The 20,753-nt window shown below is 49.9% G+C and overlaps 2 protein-coding genes across 4 annotated transcripts in view; one reads left to right on the forward strand and one right to left on the reverse strand.

Moving 5' to 3' along the window:
* The window catches only part of ARSG (arylsulfatase G), a 120,029-nt gene that overhangs the window by 11,926 nt on the left and 87,350 nt on the right, over positions 1-20,753 (forward strand). The gene's annotated exons all lie outside the window — the stretch shown is intronic.
* The window catches only part of SLC16A6 (solute carrier family 16 member 6), a 45,632-nt gene that overhangs the window by 1,773 nt on the left and 23,106 nt on the right, over positions 1-20,753 (reverse strand). For all 3 annotated transcript variants that reach the window (XM_072131771.1, XM_072131770.1, XM_072131769.1), the window contains exons 2-5: positions 19,105-19,340; positions 16,942-17,085; positions 16,736-16,864; positions 15,827-16,612 (exon numbers count right to left, since the gene is read on the reverse strand). In XM_072131771.1, coding sequence (XP_071987872.1) covers positions 15,827-16,612; positions 16,736-16,864; positions 16,942-17,085; positions 19,105-19,330 — 1,285 coding nt within the window. In that variant the 5' untranslated portion in view covers positions 19,331-19,340. The remainder of the gene's footprint in view (positions 1-15,826; positions 16,613-16,735; positions 16,865-16,941; positions 17,086-19,104; positions 19,341-20,753) is intronic.

Raw genomic sequence — 20,753 nt, forward strand, 5'->3', positions numbered from 1 at the left:
TGACTCCTGCTCCATGCACTGGTATATAGAGATACAGCGCCCCCATCCACTAGACTATGGTATTACTGGTTACACTGGGGGATGTTATATCACTAGAGCCTCCATAGAGTTACACTGTGACACAGGCTCCATGCACTGGTATATAGAGATACAGCGCCCCCATCCACTAGACTATGGTATTACTGGTTACACTGGGGGGTGTTATATCACTAGAGCCTCCATAGAGTTACACTGTGACACCTGCTCCATGCACTGGTATATAGAGATACAGCGCCCCCATCCACTAGACTATGGTATTACTGGTTACACTGGGGGGATGTTATATCACTAGAGCCCCCATAGAGTTACACTGTGACACCTGCTCCATGCACTGGTATATAGAGATACAGCGCCCCCATCCACTAGACTATGGTATTACTGGTTACACTGGGGGGTGTTATATCACTAGAGCCTCCATAGAGTTACACTGTGACACCTGCTCCATGCACTGGTATATAGAGGTACAGCGCCCCCATCCACTAGACTATGGTATTACTGGTTACACTGGGGGTGTTATATCACTAGAGCCTCCATAGAGTTACACTGTGACACACGCTCCATGCACTGGTATATAGAGATACAGCACCCCCATCCACTAGACTATGGTATTACTGGTTACACTGGGGGGATGTTATATCACTAGAGCCTCCATAGAGTTACACTGTGACACAGGCTCCATGCACTGGTATATAGAGATACAGCGCCCCCATCCACTAGACTATGGTATTACTGGTTACACTGGGGGATGTTATATCACTAGAGCCTCCATAGAGTTACACTGTGACACAGGCTCCATGCACTGGTATATAGAGATACAGCGCCCCCATCCACTAGACTATGGTATTACTGGTTACACTGGGGGATGTTATATCACTAGAGCCTCCATAGAGTTACACTGTGACACACGCTCCATGCACTGGTATATAGAGATACAGCGCCCCCATCCACTAGACTATGGTATTACTGGTTACACTGGGGGATGTTATATCACTAGAGCCTCCATAGAGTTACACTGTGACACAGGCTCCATGCACTGGTATATAGAGGTACAGCGCCCCCATCCACTAGACTATGGTATTACTGGTTACACTGGGGGGATGTTATATCACTAGAGCCTCCATAGAGTTACACTGTGACTCCTGCTCCATGCACTGGTATATAGAGATACAGCGCCCCCATCCACTAGACTATGGTATTACTGGTTACACTGGGGGATGTTATATCACTAGAGCCTCCATAGAGTTACACTGTGACACAGGCTCCATGCACTGGTATATAGAGATACAGCGCCCCCATCCACTAGACTATGGTATTACTGGTTACACTGGGGGGTGTTATATCACTAGAGCCTCCATAGAGTTACACTGTGACACCTGCTCCATGCACTGGTATATAGAGATACAGCGCCCCCATCCACTAGACTATGGTATTACTGGTTACACTGGGGGGATGTTATATCACTAGAGCCCCCATAGAGTTACACTGTGACACCTGCTCCATGCACTGGTATATAGAGATACAGCGCCCCCATCCACTAGACTATGGTATTACTGGTTACACTGGGGGGTGTTATATCACTAGAGCCTCCATAGAGTTACACTGTGACACCTGCTCCATGCACTGGTATATAGAGGTACAGCGCCCCCATCCACTAGACTATGGTATTACTGGTTACACTGGGGGTGTTATATCACTAGAGCCTCCATAGAGTTACACTGTGACACACGCTCCATGCACTGGTATATAGAGATACAGCACCCCCATCCACTAGACTATGGTATTACTGGTTACACTGGGGGGATGTTATATCACTAGAGCCTCCATAGAGTTACACTGTGACACAGGCTCCATGCACTGGTATATAGAGATACAGCGCCCCCATCCACTAGACTATGGTATTACTGGTTACACTGGGGGATGTTATATCACTAGAGCCTCCATAGAGTTACACTGTGACACAGGCTCCATGCACTGGTATATAGAGATACAGCGCCCCCATCCACTAGACTATGGTATTACTGGTTACACTGGGGGATGTTATATCACTAGAGCCTCCATAGAGTTACACTGTGACACAGGCTCCATGCACTGGTATATAGAGGTACAGCGCCCCCATCCACTAGACTATGGTATTACTGGTTACACTGGGGGGATGTTATATCACTAGAGCCTCCATAGAGTTACACTGTGACTCCTGCTCCATGCACTGGTATATAGAGATACAGCGCCCCCATCCACTAGACTATGGTATTACTGGTTACACTGGGGGATGTTATATCACTAGAGCCTCCATAGAGTTACACTGTGACACAGGCTCCATGCACTGGTATATAGAGATACAGCGCCCCCATCCACTAGACTATGGTATTACTGGTTACACTGGGGGGTGTTATATCACTAGAGTCTCCATAGAGTTACACTGTGACACCTGCTCCATGCACTGGTATATAGAGATACAGCGCCCCCATCCACTAGACTATGGTATTACTGGTTACACTGGGGGATGTTATATCACTAGAGCCTCCATAGAGTTACACTGTGACACCTGCTCCATGCACTGGTATATAGAGATACAGCGCCCCCATCCACTAGACTATGGTATTACTGGTTACACTGGGGGGATGTTATATCACTAGAGCCCCCATAGAGTTACACTGTGACACCTGCTCCATGCACTGGTATATAGAGATACAGCGCCCCCATCCACTAGACTATGGTATTACTGGTTACACTGGGGGGTGTTATATCACTAGAGCCTCCATAGAGTTACACTGTGACACAGGCTCCATGCACTGGTATATAGAGATACAGCGCCCCCATCCACTAGACTATGGTATTACTGGTTACACTGGGGGATGTTATATCACTAGAGCCTCCATAGAGTTACACTGTGACACCTGCTCCATGCACTGGTATATAGAGGTACAGCGCCCCCATCCACTAGACTATGGTATTACTGGTTACACTGGGGGATGTTATATCACTAGAGCCTCCATAGAGTTACACTGTGACACCCGCTCCATGCACTGGTATATAGAGATACAGCGCCCCCATCCACTAGACTATGGTATTACTGGTTACACTGGGGGGATGTTATATCACTAGAGCCTCCATAGAGTTACACTGTGACACCTGCTCCATGCACTGGTATATAGAGATACAGCGCCCCCATCCACTAGACTATGGTATTACTGGTTACACTGGAGGGTGTTATATCACTAGAGCCTCCATAGAGTTACACTGTGACACCTGCTCCATGCACTGGTATATAGAGATACAGCGCCCCCATCCACTAGACTATGGTATTACTGGTTACACTGGGGGGATGTTATATCACTAGAGCCCCCATAGAGTTACACTGTGACACCTGCTCCATGCACTGGTATATAGAGATACAGCGCCCCCATCCACTAGACTATGGTATTACTGGTTACACTGGGGGGTGTTATATCACTAGAGCCTCCATAGAGTTACACTGTGACACCTGCTCCATGCACTGGTATATAGAGGTACAGCGCCCCCATCCACTAGACTATGGTATTACTGGTTACACTGGGGGTGTTATATCACTAGAGCCTCCATAGAGTTACACTGTGACACACGCTCCATGCACTGGTATATAGAGATACAGCACCCCCATCCACTAGACTATGGTATTACTGGTTACACTGGGGGGATGTTATATCACTAGAGCCTCCATAGAGTTACACTGTGACACAGGCTCCATGCACTGGTATATAGAGATACAGCGCCCCCATCCACTAGACTATGGTATTACTGGTTACACTGGGGGATGTTATATCACTAGAGCCTCCATAGAGTTACACTGTGACACAGGCTCCATGCACTGGTATATAGAGATACAGCGCCCCCATCCACTAGACTATGGTATTACTGGTTACACTGGGGGATGTTATATCACTAGAGCCTCCATAGAGTTACACTGTGACACACGCTCCATGCACTGGTATATAGAGATACAGCGCCCCCATCCACTAGACTATGGTATTACTGGTTACACTGGGGGATGTTATATCACTAGAGCCTCCATAGAGTTACACTGTGACACAGGCTCCATGCACTGGTATATAGAGGTACAGCGCCCCCATCCACTAGACTATGGTATTACTGGTTACACTGGGGGATGTTATATCACTAGAGCCTCCATAGAGTTACACTGTGACACAGGCTCCATGCACTGGTATATAGAGATACAGCGCCCCCATCCACTAGACTATGGTATTACTGGTTACACTGGGGGGTGTTATATCACTAGAGTCTCCATAGAGTTACACTGTGACACCTGCTCCATGCACTGGTATATAGAGATACAGCGCCCCCATCCACTAGACTATGGTATTACTGGTTACACTGGGGGATGTTATATCACTAGAGCCTCCATAGAGTTACACTGTGACACCTGCTCCATGCACTGGTATATAGAGATACAGCGCCCCCATCCACTAGACTATGGTATTACTGGTTACACTGGGGGGATGTTATATCACTAGAGCCCCCATAGAGTTACACTGTGACACCTGCTCCATGCACTGGTATATAGAGATACAGCGCCCCCATCCACTAGACTATGGTATTACTGGTTACACTGGGGGGTGTTATATCACTAGAGCCTCCATAGAGTTACACTGTGACACCTGCTCCATGCACTGGTATATAGAGGTACAGCGCCCCCATCCACTAGACTATGGTATTACTGGTTACACTGGGGGATGTTATATCACTAGAGCCTCCATAGAGTTACACTGTGACACCCGCTCCATGCACTGGTATATAGAGATACAGCGCCCCCATCCACTAGACTATGGTATTACTGGTTACACTGGGGGGATGTTATATCACTAGAGCCTCCATAGAGTTACACTGTGACACCTGCTCCATGCACTGGTATATAGAGATACAGCGCCCCCATCCACTAGACTATGGTATTACTGGTTACACTGGAGGGTGTTATATCACTAGAGCCTCCATAGAGTTACACTGTGACACCTGCTCCATGCACTGGTATATAGAGATACAGCGCCCCCATCCACTAGACTATGGTATTACTGGTTACACTGGGGGGATGTTATATCACTAGAGCCTCCATAGAGTTACACTGTGACACCTGCTCCATGCACTGGTATATAGAGATACAGCGCCCCCATCCACTAGACTATGGTATTACTGGTTACACTGGGGGATGTTATATCACTAGAGTCTCCATAGAGTTACACTGTGACACAGGCTCCATGCACTGGTATATAGAGATACAGCGCCCCCATCCACTAGACTATGGTATTACTGGTTACACTGGGGGGGATGTTATATCACTAGAGCCTCCATAGAGTTACACTGTGACACCGGCTCCATGCACTGGTATATAGAGATACAGCGCCCCCATCCACTAGACTATGGTATTACTGGTTACACTGGGGGATGTTATATCACTAGAGCCTCCATAGAGTTACACTGTGACACAGGCTCCATGCACTGGTATATAGAGATACAGCGCCCCCATCCACTAGACTATGGTATTACTGGTTACACTGGGGGATGTTATATCACTAGAGCCTCCATAGAGTTACACTGTGACTCCTGCTCCATGCACTGGTATATAGAGGTACAGCGCCCCCATCCACTAGACTATGGTATTACTGGTTACACTGGGGGGTGTTATATCACTAGAGCCTCCATAGAGTTACACTGTGACACAGGCTCCATGCACTGGTATATAGAGGTACAGCGCCCCCATCCACTAGACTATGGTATTACTGGTTACACTGGGGGGTGTTATATCACTAGAGCCTCCATAGAGTTACACTGTGACACAGGCTCCATGCACTGGTATATAGAGGTACAGCGCCCCCATCCACTAGACTATGGTATTACTGGTTACACTGGGGGGATGTTATATCACTAGAGCCTCCATAGAGTTACACTGTGACTCCTGCTCCATGCACTGGTATATAGAGATACAGCGCCCCCATCCACTAGACTATGGTATTACTGGTTACACTGGGGGATGTTATATCACTAGAGCCTCCATAGAGTTACACTGTGACACAGGCTCCATGCACTGGTATATAGAGATACAGCGCCCCCATCCACTAGACTATGGTATTACTGGTTACACTGGGGGGTGTTATATCACTAGAGTCTCCATAGAGTTACACTGTGACACCTGCTCCATGCACTGGTATATAGAGATACAGCGCCCCCATCCACTAGACTATGGTATTACTGGTTACACTGGGGGATGTTATATCACTAGAGCCTCCATAGAGTTACACTGTGACACCTGCTCCATGCACTGGTATATAGAGATACAGCGCCCCCATCCACTAGACTATGGTATTACTGGTTACACTGGGGGGATGTTATATCACTAGAGCCCCCATAGAGTTACACTGTGACACCTGCTCCATGCACTGGTATATAGAGATACAGCGCCCCCATCCACTAGACTATGGTATTACTGGTTACACTGGGGGGTGTTATATCACTAGAGCCTCCATAGAGTTACACTGTGACACCTGCTCCATGCACTGGTATATAGAGGTACAGCGCCCCCATCCACTAGACTATGGTATTACTGGTTACACTGGGGGATGTTATATCACTAGAGCCTCCATAGAGTTACACTGTGACACCCGCTTTATGCACTGGTATATAGAGATACAGCGCCCCCATCCACTAGACTATGGTATTACTGGTTACACTGGGGGGATGTTATATCACTAGAGCCTCCATAGAGTTACACTGTGACACCTGCTCCATGCACTGGTATATAGAGATACAGCGCCCCCATCCACTAGACTATGGTATTACTGGTTACACTGGAGGGTGTTATATCACTAGAGCCTCCATAGAGTTACACTGTGACACCTGCTCCATGCACTGGTATATAGAGATACAGCGCCCCCATCCACTAGACTATGGTATTACTGGTTACACTGGGGGGATGTTATATCACTAGAGCCTCCATAGAGTTACACTGTGACACCTGCTCCATGCACTGGTATATAGAGATACAGCGCCCCCATCCACTAGACTATGGTATTACTGGTTACACTGGAGGGTGTTATATCACTAGAGCCTCCATAGAGTTACACTGTGACACCTGCTCCATGCACTGGTATATAGAGATACAGCGCCCCCATCCACTAGACTATGGTATTACTGGTTACACTGGGGGGATGTTATATCACTAGAGCCTCCATAGAGTTACACTGTGACACCTGCTCCATGCACTGGTATATAGAGATACAGCGCCCCCATCCACTAGACTATGGTATTACTGGTTACACTGGGGGATGTTATATCACTAGAGTCTCCATAGAGTTACACTGTGACACAGGCTCCATGCACTGGTATATAGAGATACAGCGCCCCCATCCACTAGACTATGGTATTACTGGTTACACTGGGGGGATGTTATATCACTAGAGCCTCCATAGAGTTACACTGTGACACCGGCTCCATGCACTGGTATATAGAGATACAGCGCCCCCATCCACTAGACTATGGTATTACTGGTTACACTGGGGGATGTTATATCACTAGAGCCTCCATAGAGTTACACTGTGACACAGGCTCCATGCACTGGTATATAGAGATACAGCGCCCCCATCCACTAGACTATGGTATTACTGGTTACACTGGGGGATGTTATATCACTAGAGCCTCCATAGAGTTACACTGTGACACAGGCTCCATGCACTGGTATATAGAGGTACAGCGCCCCCATCCACTAGACTATGGTATTACTGGTTACACTGGGGGGTGTTATATCACTAGAGCCTCCATAGAGTTACACTGTGACACCGGCTCCATGCACTGGTATATAGAGATACAGCGCCCCCATCCACTAGACTATGGTATTACTGGTTACACTGGGGGATGTTATATCACTAGAGCCCCCATAGAGTTACACTGTGACACCTGCTCCATGCACTGGTATATAGAGATACAGCGCCCCCATCCACTAGACTATGGTATTACTGGTTACACTGGGGGATGTTATATCACTAGAGCCTCCATAGAGTTACACTGTGACACCTGCTCCATGCACTGGTATATAGAGGTACAGCGCCCCCATCCACTAGACTATGGTATTACTGGTTACACTGGGGGGATGTTATATCACTAGAGCCTCCATAGAGTTACACTGTGACACCTGCTCCATGCACTGGTATATAGAGGTACAGCGCCCCCATCCACTAGACTATGGTATTACTGGTTACACTGGGGGATGTTATATCACTAGAGCCTCCATAGAGTTACACTGTGACACAGGCTCCATGCACTGGTATATAGGGATACAGCGCCCCCATCCACTAGACTATGGTATTACTGGTTACACTGGGGGGATGTTATATCACTAGAGCCCCCATAGAGTTACACTGTGACACCTGCTCCATGCACTGGTATATAGAGGTACAGCGCCCCCATCCACTAGACTATGGTATTACTGGTTACACTGGGGGGTGTTATATCACTAGAGACTCCATAGAGTTACACTGTGACACAGGCTCCATGCACTGGTATATAGAGGTACAGCGCCCCCATCCACTAGACTATGGTATTACTGGTTACACTGGGGGGGATGTTATATCACTAGAGCCTCAATAGAGTTACACTGTGACACCTGCTCCATGCACTGGTATATAGAGATACAGCGCCCCCATCCACTAGACTATGGTATTACTGGTTACACTGGGGGGTGTTATATCACTAGAGACTCCATAGAGTTACACTGTGACACAGGCTCCATGCACTGGTATATAGAGGTACAGCGCCCCCATCCACTAGACTATGGTATTACTGGTTACACTGGGGGATGTTATATCACTAGAGCCTCCATAGAGTTACACTGTGACACAGGCTCCATGCACTGGTATATAGAGATACAGCGCCCCCATCCACTAGACTATGGTATTACTGGTTACACTGGGGGGTGTTATATCACTAGAGACTCCATAGAGTTACACTGTGACACCTGCTCCATGCACTGGTATATAGAGATACAGCGCCCCCATCCACTAGACTATGGTATTACTGGTTACACTGGGGGGTGTTATATCACTAGAGCCTCCATAGAGTTACACTGTGACACCTGCTCCATGCACTGGTATATAGAGATACAGCGCCCCCATCCACTAGACTATGGTATTACTGGTTACACTGGGGGGTGTTATATCACTAGAGCCTCCATAGAGTTACACTGTGACACAGGCTCCATGCCCTGGTATATAGAGATACAGCGCCCCCATCCACTAGACTATGGTATTACTGGTTACACTGGGGGATGTTATATCACTAGAGCCTCCATAGAGTTACACTGTGACACCTGCTCCATGCACTGGTATATAGAGGTACAGCGCCCCCATCCTCTAGACTATGGTATTACTGGTTACACTGGGGGATGTTATATCACTAGAGCCTCCATAGAGTTACACTGTGACACCTGCTCCATGCACTGGTATATAGAGATACAGTGCCCCCATCCACTAGACTATGGTATTACTGGTTACACTGGGGGGTGTTATATCACTAGAGACTCCATAGAGTTACACTGTGACACAGGCTCCATGCACTGGTATATAGAGATACAGCGCCCCCATCCACTAGACTATGGTATTACTGGTTACACTGGGGGATGTTATATCACTAGAGCCTCCATAGAGTTACACTGTGACACAGGCCCCATGCACTGGTATATAGAGGTACAGCGCCCCCATCCACTAGACTATGGTATTACTGGTTACACTGGGGGATGTTATATCACTAGAGCCTCCATAGAGTTACACTGTGACACAGGCTCCATGCACTGGTATGTAGAGGTACAGCGCCCCCATCCACTAGACTATGGTATTACTGGTTACACTGGGGGATGTTATATCACTAGAGCCTCCATAGAGTTACACTGTGACACCTGATCCATGCACTGGTAGAGATACAGCGCCCCCATCCTCTAGACTATGGTATTACTGGTTACACTGGGGGATGTTATATCACTAGAGCCTCCATAGAGTTACACTGTGACACCTGATCCATGCACTGGTAGAGATACAGCGCCCCCATCCTCTAGACTATGGTATTACTGGTTACACTGGGGGATGTTATATCACTAGAGCCTCCATAGAGTTACACTGTGACACAGGCTCCATGCACTGGTATATAGAGATACAGCGCCCCCACCCACTAGACTATGGTATTACTGGTTACACTGGGGGATGTTATATCACTAGAGCCTCCATAGAGTTACACTGTGACACCTGCTCCATGCACTGGTATATAGAGATACAGCGCCCCCATCCACTAGACTATGGTATTACTGGTTACACTGGGGGATGTTATATCACTAGAGCCCCCATAGAGTTACACTGTGACACCTGCTCCATGCACTGGTATATAGAGGTACAGCGCCCCCATCCACCAGACTATGGTATTACTGGTTACACTGGGGGGATGTTATATCACTAGAGCCTCCATAGAGTTACACTGTGACACCTGCTCCATGCACTGGTATATAGAGGTACAGCGCCCCCATCCACTAGACTATGGTATTACTGGTTACACTGGGGGGGATGTTATATCACTAGAGCCTCCATAGAGTTACACTGTGACACAGGCTCCATGCACTGGTATATAGAGGTACAGCGCCCCCATCCACTAGACTATGGTATTACTAGTTACACTGGGGGATGTTATATCACTAGAGCCTCCATAGAGTTACACTGTGACACCTGCTCCATGCACTGGTATATAGAGGTACAGCGCCCCCATCCACTAGACTATGGTATTACTGGTTACACTGGGGGATGTTATATCACTAGAGCCTCAATAGAGTTACACTGTGACACAGGCTCCATGCCCTGGTATATAGAGATACAGCGCCCCCATCCACTAGACTATGGTATTACTGGTTACACTGGGGGATGTTATATCACTAGAGCCTCCATAGAGTTACACTGTGACACCTGCTCCATGCACTGGTATATAGAGGTACAGCGCCCCCATCCACTAGACTATGGTATTACTGGTTACACTGGGGGATGTTATATCACTAGAGCCTCCATAGAGTTACACTGTGACACCTGCTCCATGCCCTGGTATATAGAGGTACAGCGCCCCCATCCACTAGACTATGGTATTACTGGTTACACTGGGGGGATGTTATATCACTAGAGCCTCCATAGGGTTACACTGTGACACAGGCTCCATGCACTGGTATATAGAGATACAGCGCCCCCATCCACTAGACTATGGTATTACTGGTTACACTGGGGGGTGTTATATCACTAGAGCCTCCATAGAGTTACACTGTGACACCTGCTCCATGCACTGGTATATAGAGATACAGCGCCCCCATCCACTAGACTATGGTATTACTGGTTACACTGGGGGATGTTATATCACTAGAGCCCCCATAGAGTTACACTGTGACACAGGCTCCATGCACTGGTATATAGAGATACAGCGCCCCCATCCACTAGACTATGGTATTACTGGTTACACTGGGGGATGTTATATCACTAGAGCCTCCATAGAGTTACACTGTGACACCTGCTCCATGCACTGGTATATAGAGGTACAGCGCCCCCATCCACTAGACTATGGTATTACTGGTTACACTAGGGGATGTTATATCACTAGAGCCTCCATAGAGTTACACTGTGACACCTGCTCCATGCACTGGTATATAGAGATACAGTGCCCCCATCCACTAGACTATGGTATTACTGGTTACACTGGGGGATGTTATATCACTAGAGCCTCCATAGAGTTACACTGTGACACAGGCTCCATGCATTGGTATATAGAGATACAGCGCCCCCATCCACTAGACTATGGTATTACTGGTTACACTGGGGGATGTTATATCACTAGAGCCTCCATAGAGTTACACTGTGACACAGGCTCCATGCATTGGTATATAGAGATACAGCGCCCCCATCCACTAGACTATGGTATTACTGGTTACACTGGGGGATGTTATATCACTAGAGCCTCCATAGAGTTACACTGTGACACAGGCTCCATGCATTGGTATATAGAGATACAGCGCCCCCATCCACTAGACTATGGTATTACTGGTTACACTGGGGGATGTTATATCACTAGAGCCTCCATAGAGTTACACTGTGACTCCTGCTCCATGCACTGGTATATAGAGATACAGCGCCCCCATCCACTAGACTATGGTATTACTGGTTACACTGGGGGGATGTTATATCACTAGAGCCTCCATAGAGTTACACTGTGACACCTGCTCCATGCACTGGTATATAGAGGTACAGCGCCCCCATCCACTAGACTATGGTATTACTGGTTACACTGGGGGATGTTATATCACTAGAGCCTCCATAGAGTTACACTGTGACACCTGCTCCATGCACTGGTATATAGAGATACAGTGCCCCCATCCACTAGACTATGGTATTACTGGTTACACTGGGGGATGTTATATCACTAGAGCCTCCATAGAGTTACACTGTGACACAGGCTCCATGCATTGGTATATAGAGATACAGCGCCCCCATCCACTAGACTATGGTATTACTGGTTACACTGGGGGATGTTATATCACTAGAGCCTCCATAGAGTTACACTGTGACACAGGCTCCATGCATTGGTATATAGAGATACAGCGCCCCCATCCACTAGACTATGGTATTACTGGTTACACTGGGGGATGTTATATCACTAGAGTCTCCATAGAGTTACACTGTGACACCTGCTCCATGCACTGGTATATAGAGATACAGCGCCCCCATCCACTAGACTATGGTATTACTGGTTACACTGGGGGATGTTATATCACTAGAGCCCCCATAGAGTTACACTGTGACACAGGCTCCATGCACTGGTATATAGAGATACAGCGCCCCCATCCACTAGACTATGGTATTACTGGTTACACTGGGGGATGTTATATCACTAGAGCCTCCATAGAGTTACACTGTGACACCTGCTCCATGCACTGGTATATAGAGGTACAGCGCCCCCATCCACTAGACTATGGTATTACTGGTTACACTGGGGGATGTTATATCACTAGAGCCTCCATAGAGTTACACTGTGACACCTGCTCCATGCACTGGTATATAGAGATACAGTGCCCCCATCCACTAGACTATGGTATTACTGGTTACACTGGGGGATGTTATATCACTAGAGCCTCCATAGAGTTACACTGTGACACAGGCTCCATGCATTGGTATATAGAGATACAGCGCCCCCATCCACTAGACTATGGTATTACTGGTTACACTGGGGGATGTTATATCACTAGAGCCTCCATAGAGTTACACTGTGACACCTGCTCCATGCACTGGTATATAGAGATACAGCGCCCCCATCCACTAGACTATGGTATTACTGGTTACACTGGGGGGTGTTATATCACTAGAGCCTCCATAGAGTTACACTGTGACACCGGCTCCATGCACTGGTATATATAGGTACAGCGCCCCCATCCACTAGACTATGGTATTACTGGTTACACTGGGGGGTGTTATATCACTAGAGCCTCCATAGAGTTACACTGTGACACAGGCTCCATGCACTGGTATATAGAGGTACAGCGCCCCCATCCACTAGACTATGGTATTACTGGTTACACTGGGGGGGATGTTATATCACTAGAGCCTCCATAGAGTTACACTGTGACTCCTGCTCCATGCACTGGTATATAGAGGTACAGCGCCCCCATCCACTAGACTATGGTATTACTGGTTACACTGGGGGATGTTATATCACTAGAGCCTCCATAGAGTTACACTGTGACACAGGCTCCATGCACTGGTATATAGAGATACAGCGCCCCCATCCACTAGACTATGGTATTACTGGTTACACTGGGGGGATGTTATATCACTAGAGACTCCATAGAGTTACACTGTGACACCTGCTCCATGCACTGGTATATAGAGGTACAGCGCCCCCATCCTCTAGACTATGGTATTACTGGTTACACTGGGGGATGTTATATCACTAGAGCCTCCATAGAGTTACACTGTGACACCGGCTCCATGCACTGGTATATAGAGATACAGTGCCCCCATCCACTAGCCTATGGTATTACTGGTTACACTGGGGGATGTTATATCACTAGAGCCTCCATAGAGTTACACTGTGACACCTGCTCCATGCACTGGTATATAGAGGTACAGCACCCCCATCCACTAGACTATGGTATTACTGGTTACACTGGGGGATGTTATATCACTAGAGCCTCCATAGAGTTACACTGTGACACAGGCTCCATGCACTGGTATATAGAGATACAGCGCCCCCATCCACTAGACTATGGTATTACTGGTTACACTGGGGGATGTTATATCACTAGAGCCTCCATAGAGTTACACTGTGACACAGGCTCCATGCACTGGTATATAGAGATACAGCGCCCCCATCCACTAGACTATGGTATTACTGGTTACACTGGGGGGATGTTATATCACTAGAGCCTCCATAGAGTTACACTGTGACACCTGCTCCATGCACTGGTATATAGAGGTACAGCGCCCCCATCCACTAGACTATGGTATTACACTGTGACATGCTCCTTGCACTGGTATATGGAGAGGGATCTCCTCAGATTTTCTATATATTACTACATTCTGGTTTTTTAACCATATAATGAATAGTTATATTAATAGAAATGTATAAGACTAATTATACATTTTATGTTAACATGAACAGGACAACCTTCACAATATATATAAAATGATAAAACTACAACTCTCCTTGCAAAAAGCTGGTTGATTGTTACTGATCATGTGCGTTTTGTCTGTGCGATTGGGCTGAGCTCCGCCCCCAGACATTTGCATTGAGTTCCTAACCGCAGTGTATATGTGACCCATGTGACTGCGCCCTTAACGCTGAATCCAGCTATTAAGTATTGGTATTGAGCATCATGATACGTCTCTGGGTAGCAACCCTACACATCCACCCTCCCCCAAAGTCACAAAGCACCCATGACCCAGATATTAGGGGGGACCACAGGCCCGACAAGACCCATGACTGGAAGGACCAGAGCATGACACGGGGAGGAAGGGGAACACGTCAGACACCCACGTCCTGGGGGCAAGTATTCTCACACGAGGCAGATTAACTTTCTACTTGTTCCAAAAAGAACAAATACAGAAGTCTGGCCTCTTGCGTCTTGTCCTCTCCTCTGCCAACCGTTTAAACACTCTACTCCACTTTTTGGCGCACGTTTGTGGTGCAGCCTAGACCTAGATTAAAGAGGTTGAATAAAGTAGACTTCAGGTCAGGAAGGAAGGTCCACGCAGCACAGAAATACCAGCAACCCATACCGTGTCCCAGAGCGTCTCTACTATTACCCCATGATCAGGCTGGTGACCCCCAGACCTCCACCCAATGTCAGGGTTATTAAAGGCTTTGTCCCATTTCAGCAAATTAATGTTATTGTTTGTATAATGAAAAGTTATACAATTTTCCAATATACTTTCTGGATCAATTCCTCCCGGTTTTCTAGATCTCTGCTTGCTGTCCTGCTATAGAAAGCTTCTATGTTTATTTCCAGTGGACAGAAATCGGAGCCTGGTCGCGCGGCACACACTCTCCGCCCACTCTATGATACTAACGAGCTGTGCACCTGTGTGACCAGGGTCAGATTTCTCTCCACTGGAAGTAAACATAGAAGTTTTCTATAGAAATACAGCAAGCAGACATTAATGTGCCGAAGTGGGAAGACCCCTTTACTTATAGCAGTGGCCACGGCCACCAGACCCCACAACAGGGAGCAGTGTCTTACCTCCAAGTGGTGGGCCGGCCAGCCCTGAGATGCTTTGGATGAAGACATAGACTCCTACAGCAGAGGACATCTTCTCAATGCCCACAACATCATCTTCAGCCAGCAGAGGAATGTGCGTGCCCGCCACCGTGCCCAGCATACACCCGAAGAACATGCTGCACACCAGGAGACCCCAGAAGTCACAGGCAAAAGGGAATGCCACCAGGGAGAGGCAGATCAGCAGCACAAACACAAGCTCAATGTAGATCTTCCGGATGGGCTTCTTATTGAGGAGCCAGCCTGCCCCGATCCTGCCGAACACCTCTGCAATGGCCATGGTGGACAGCATGTAGGCAGAGCGGTCCTTGTCTATGCCCAGGCTCAGGCTCAGCGGGATGATGTACAGCGACGGAGCAAAGAACCCCAGGGTGGCAAAGAGACCAAACAGTGCATAGCAGATGAAGCTGGGGTCCCTCAGGACGGAGAAGTCCAGGAGCGGAGGTGCCTTGTGCTGAGCCTCCGGCTGCTCCTCCGCTAACACTTTGCTTCTCTTCTCAGACTTCACATTGGTTGGGGTGTTTTTGGGTGAAGTAGATACTTCTACCCCAGAGTCTATGGAGTCCAGCGAGGTGAGAGTCTTCTCATTCTCCAGCATGTAGGCGCTCTCCAGCTGCTCCTTCTTTTCTTCTTGCAATTTGATGACTATCGGCCTGAGTAGCGCTCCGCAGACTACGATGTTCAGCTGCAGGGCCCCGATGGTCAGGAGACAGTACCTCCACCCAACCCGATCATTCAGTGCTGTGATGGCTGGAAGAAAAGCACAACAATCAGGGGCAATTCATCAGAAGACACGTCCTGAAGGCCCCCAGCGGTCATCATAGTGAGAGCAAGGCTTGAGCCGTTACTAGGGGAAGTAAAGCGATATCCCACCTGGTGCAAAGGCAAACATGGCGAAGCATTCTCCAGTGGAGGCCGCGGCGGTGACCAGGGAGCGCCGCCGCTCAAAGTACTGGGACAGGATGGTGACGGTGGGGAGGAAGCTGAGACAGAAGCCAAGACCTGAAACACACAACTCACATTACTCCTCAGTCACATCAGCCCGTCACGTGCAGGATCCCCGGCGAGTCTACACTTACCACACACCACTCCAATGCTGATGTACATCTCAACAATGTTACGAGCAAACGATGCTGCCATGGTGCCCAGGCCGACGAGGAGACCCCCGAACATTACCACCGGCCGATGCCCAAAGCGGTTACTGAGGACTGTGGAGAGTGGGGCTACAGGAGACAAAACACAGCGCCCCCATGTGAGGATAGCAGTGACGAAGAGTCACCCCCCCCCCCAAACCATGTGAGGATAGCAGTGACGAAGAGTCACCTCCCCCCCCCCCCAACCATGTGAGGATAGCAGTGATGAAGAGTCACCCCCCCCCCACCCATGTGAGGATAGCAGTGACGAAGAGTCACCCCCCCCACCCATGTGAGGATAGCAGTGACGAAGAGTCACCTCCCCCCCCCCCCAACCATGTGAGGATAGCAGTGACGAAGAGTCACCCCCCCCCCCAAACCATGTGAAGATAGCAGTGATGAAGAGTCACCTCCCCCCCCCCCCCAACCATGTGAGGATAGCAGTGATGAAGAGTCACCTCCCCCCCCCCCCACCCATGTGAGGATAGCAGTGACGAAGAGACACCTCCCCCCCCCAACCATGTGAGGATAGCAGTGACGAAGAGTCACCTCCCCCCCCCCAACCATGTGAGGATAGCAGTGACGAAGAGTCACCCCCCCCCACCCATGTGAGGATAGCAGTGACGAAGAGTCACCCCCCCCCCCAACCATGTGAGGATAGCAGTGACGAAGAGTCACCCCCCCCCACCCATGTGAGGATAGCAGTGACGAAGAGTCACCCCCCCCCCACCCATGTGAGGATAGCAGTGACGAAGAGTCACCCCCCCCCCCCCAACCATGTGAGGATAGCAGTGACGAAGAGTCACCCCCCCCCAACCATGTGAGGATAGCAGTGACGAAGAGTCACCCCCCCCCCAACCATGTGAGGATAGCAGTGACGAAGAGTCGCCCCCCCCCCCAACCATGTGAGGATAGCAGTGATGAAGAGTCACCCCCCCCCCACCCATGTGAGGATAGCAGTGACGAAGAGTCACCCCCCCCCACCCATGTGAGGATAGCAGTGACGAAGAGTCACCTCCCCCCCCCAACCATGTGAGGATAGCAGTGACGAAGAGTCACCCCCCCCCCAACCATGTGAGGATAGCAGTGACGAAGAGTCACCCCCCCCCCAACCATGTGAGGATAGCAGTGATGAAGAGTCACCCCCCCCCACCCATGTGAGGATAGCAGTGATGAAGAGTCACCCCCCCCCCACCCATGTGAGGATAGCAGTGACGAAGAGTCACCCCCCCCCCAAACCATGTGAGGATAGCAGTGACGAAGAGTCACCCCCCCCCCCACGTGAGGATAGCAGTGATGAAGAGTCACCTCCCCCCCCCCCAACCATGTGAGGATAGCAGTGACGAAGAGTCACCTCCCCCCCCCAACCATGTGAGGATAGCAGTGATGAAGAGTCACCCCCCCCCCACCCATGTGAGGATAGCAGTGACGAAGAGTCACCCCCCCCCACGTGAGGATAGCAGTGATGAAGAGTCACCCCCCCCCCAAACCATGTGAGGATAGCAGTGATGAAGAGTCACCCCCTATGTGAAGATAGCAGTGATGAAGAGTCACCCCCCCATGTGAAGATAGCAGTGATGAAGAGTCACCCCCCCATGTGAGGATAGCAGTGATGAAGAGTCACCCCCCCATGTGAAGATAGCAGTGATGAAGAGTCACCCCCCCCCCCATGTGAGGATAGCAGTGATGAAGAGTCACCCCCCCCCACCCATGTGAGGATAGCAGTGACGAAGAGTCACCCCCCCCCACGTGAGGATAGCAGTGATGAAGAGTCACCCCCCCCCCCAAACCATGTGAGGATAGCAGTGATGAAGAGTCACCCCCTATGTGAAGATAGCAGTGATGAAGAGTCACCCCCCCATGTGAAGATAGCAGTGATGAAGAGTCACCCCCCCATGTGAGGATAGCAGTGATGAAGAGTCACCCCCCCATGTGAAGATAGCAGTGATGAAGAGTCACCCCCCCCCCCATGTGAGGATAGCAGTGATGAAGAGTCACCTCCCCCCCCCCCCCGAGCACATAGCAGCTCTACACCATACCTGGACAGACCCCCCCCCCCCCCCCATGTTGAGCGTGTCACTGGACAGGTCACCTCCGCACAAGACTCACCCGTGAACGTCATGACAAAGATGCAGATGGAGACGATCCACGATATCCGGCTGTTGCTTTCTTCAAAGTAGACCATTAGGTCCTTAAAGAACACCCCAAAAGACTTGAGGACCCCATAGGTGAAGACCTCCACAAAGAAGAAGGCCAGAGCCACGACCCAGCCCCATCCTCCATCCGGCACTTTGGTGTAGACGTTGGCGGCGGAGCATTTCTCCATGTCCCTCATCGCGAGTCGCCTGGAGACAGGAAACAGGACCGGCAATTACAAGTAATCCGATTATGTCTAACGAGCGCTCACTAACGAGCTCCACCAAGGGTCAGCCACAGGGTGAAGACACACGTGGCGTTTTTAGGCCGTTTTCAGATCGTTAAAAACGCATGCGTTTTTGTTAGTTTTTGATTGCGCAAATTCGGAAAACCGGACAAAAACGTATGAGTTTTTAACGATCTGAAAACGGCCTAAAAAAGCCACGTGTGTTTTCACCCACAGGTCTAGTGCCGCAAGTGAACATCGCGTTTTTAAACGTATCCAAAACGAAAGTGGGAGGGGCTTTGGCCAAAACGCATCCGTTTCAGACAGACCCCCCTCCCACTTGTGTTTTGGATACGTTGAAATACGTGAGAAAAACACCATGTGGGAAGACTTCATAGATTGTAAGCTCTTGTGAACAGAGCCCTCGCCGCCCGTCCCCTCGGATCTCGCCCGCCCGCCCGCCTGTCCCCTCGGATCTCGCCCGCCCGCCCCCCTGTCCCCTCGGATCTCGCCCGCCCGCCCCCCTGTCCCCTCGGATCTCGCCCGCCCGCCCCCCTGTCCCCTCGGATCTCGCCCGCCCGCCCCCCTGTCCCCTCGGATCTCGCCCGCCCGCCCCCCTGTCCCCTCGGATCTCGCCCGCCCGCCCCCTGTCCCCTCGGATCTCGCCCGCCCGCCCCCTCGGATGCTCTACTAGCAGTACGTACACCCTACACCACAAAGACCCCAAAGCACCCCCTCCCCCACACTGTAACAACAGGCGTGACCCCAGGCAGGACAGCGAGCAATGTCCTCACCTCCCCCGGCTTCTAGGAAATGCAGCAACAAGTAAATACAACCCTTACATCACCCGCAGCAGACAGGGGGGGGGGGGGCTCTGGGGGGTCTCGGTCCCTCTCTCTCTCTCTGGGTCAGGTGTCTGGGGGGTCTCGGTCCCTCTCTCTCTCTCTGGGTCAGGTGTCTGGGGGGTCTCGGTCCCTCTCTCTCTCTCTGGGTCAGGTGTCTGGGGGGGTCTCGGTCCCTCTCTCTCTCTCTGGGTCAGGTGTCTGGGGGGTCTCGGTCCCTCTCTCTCTCTCTCTCTCTCTGGATCAGGTGTCTGGGGAGTCTCGGTCCCTCTCTCTCTCTCTCTCTGGGTCAGGTGTCTGGGGGGGGTCTCTGTCCCTCTCTCTCTCTCTCTCTGGGTCAGGTGTCTGGGGGGTCTCTGTCCCTCTCTCTCTCTCTCTGGGTCAGGTGTCTGGGGGGTCTCGGTCCCTCTCTCTCTCTCTCTCTCTCTCTCTCTGGGTCAGGTGTCTGGGGGGTCTCGATCCCTCTCTCTCTCTCTGGATCAGGTGTCTGGGGAGTCTCGGTCCCTCTCTCTCTCTCTCTGGGTCAGGTGTCTGGGGGGTCTCGGTCCCTCTCT

The sequence above is a fragment of the Engystomops pustulosus genome, unplaced genomic scaffold (assembly GCF_040894005.1).
Source record: "Engystomops pustulosus unplaced genomic scaffold, aEngPut4.maternal MAT_SCAFFOLD_141, whole genome shotgun sequence".
Taxonomy (NCBI): domain Eukaryota; kingdom Metazoa; phylum Chordata; class Amphibia; order Anura; family Leptodactylidae; genus Engystomops; species Engystomops pustulosus.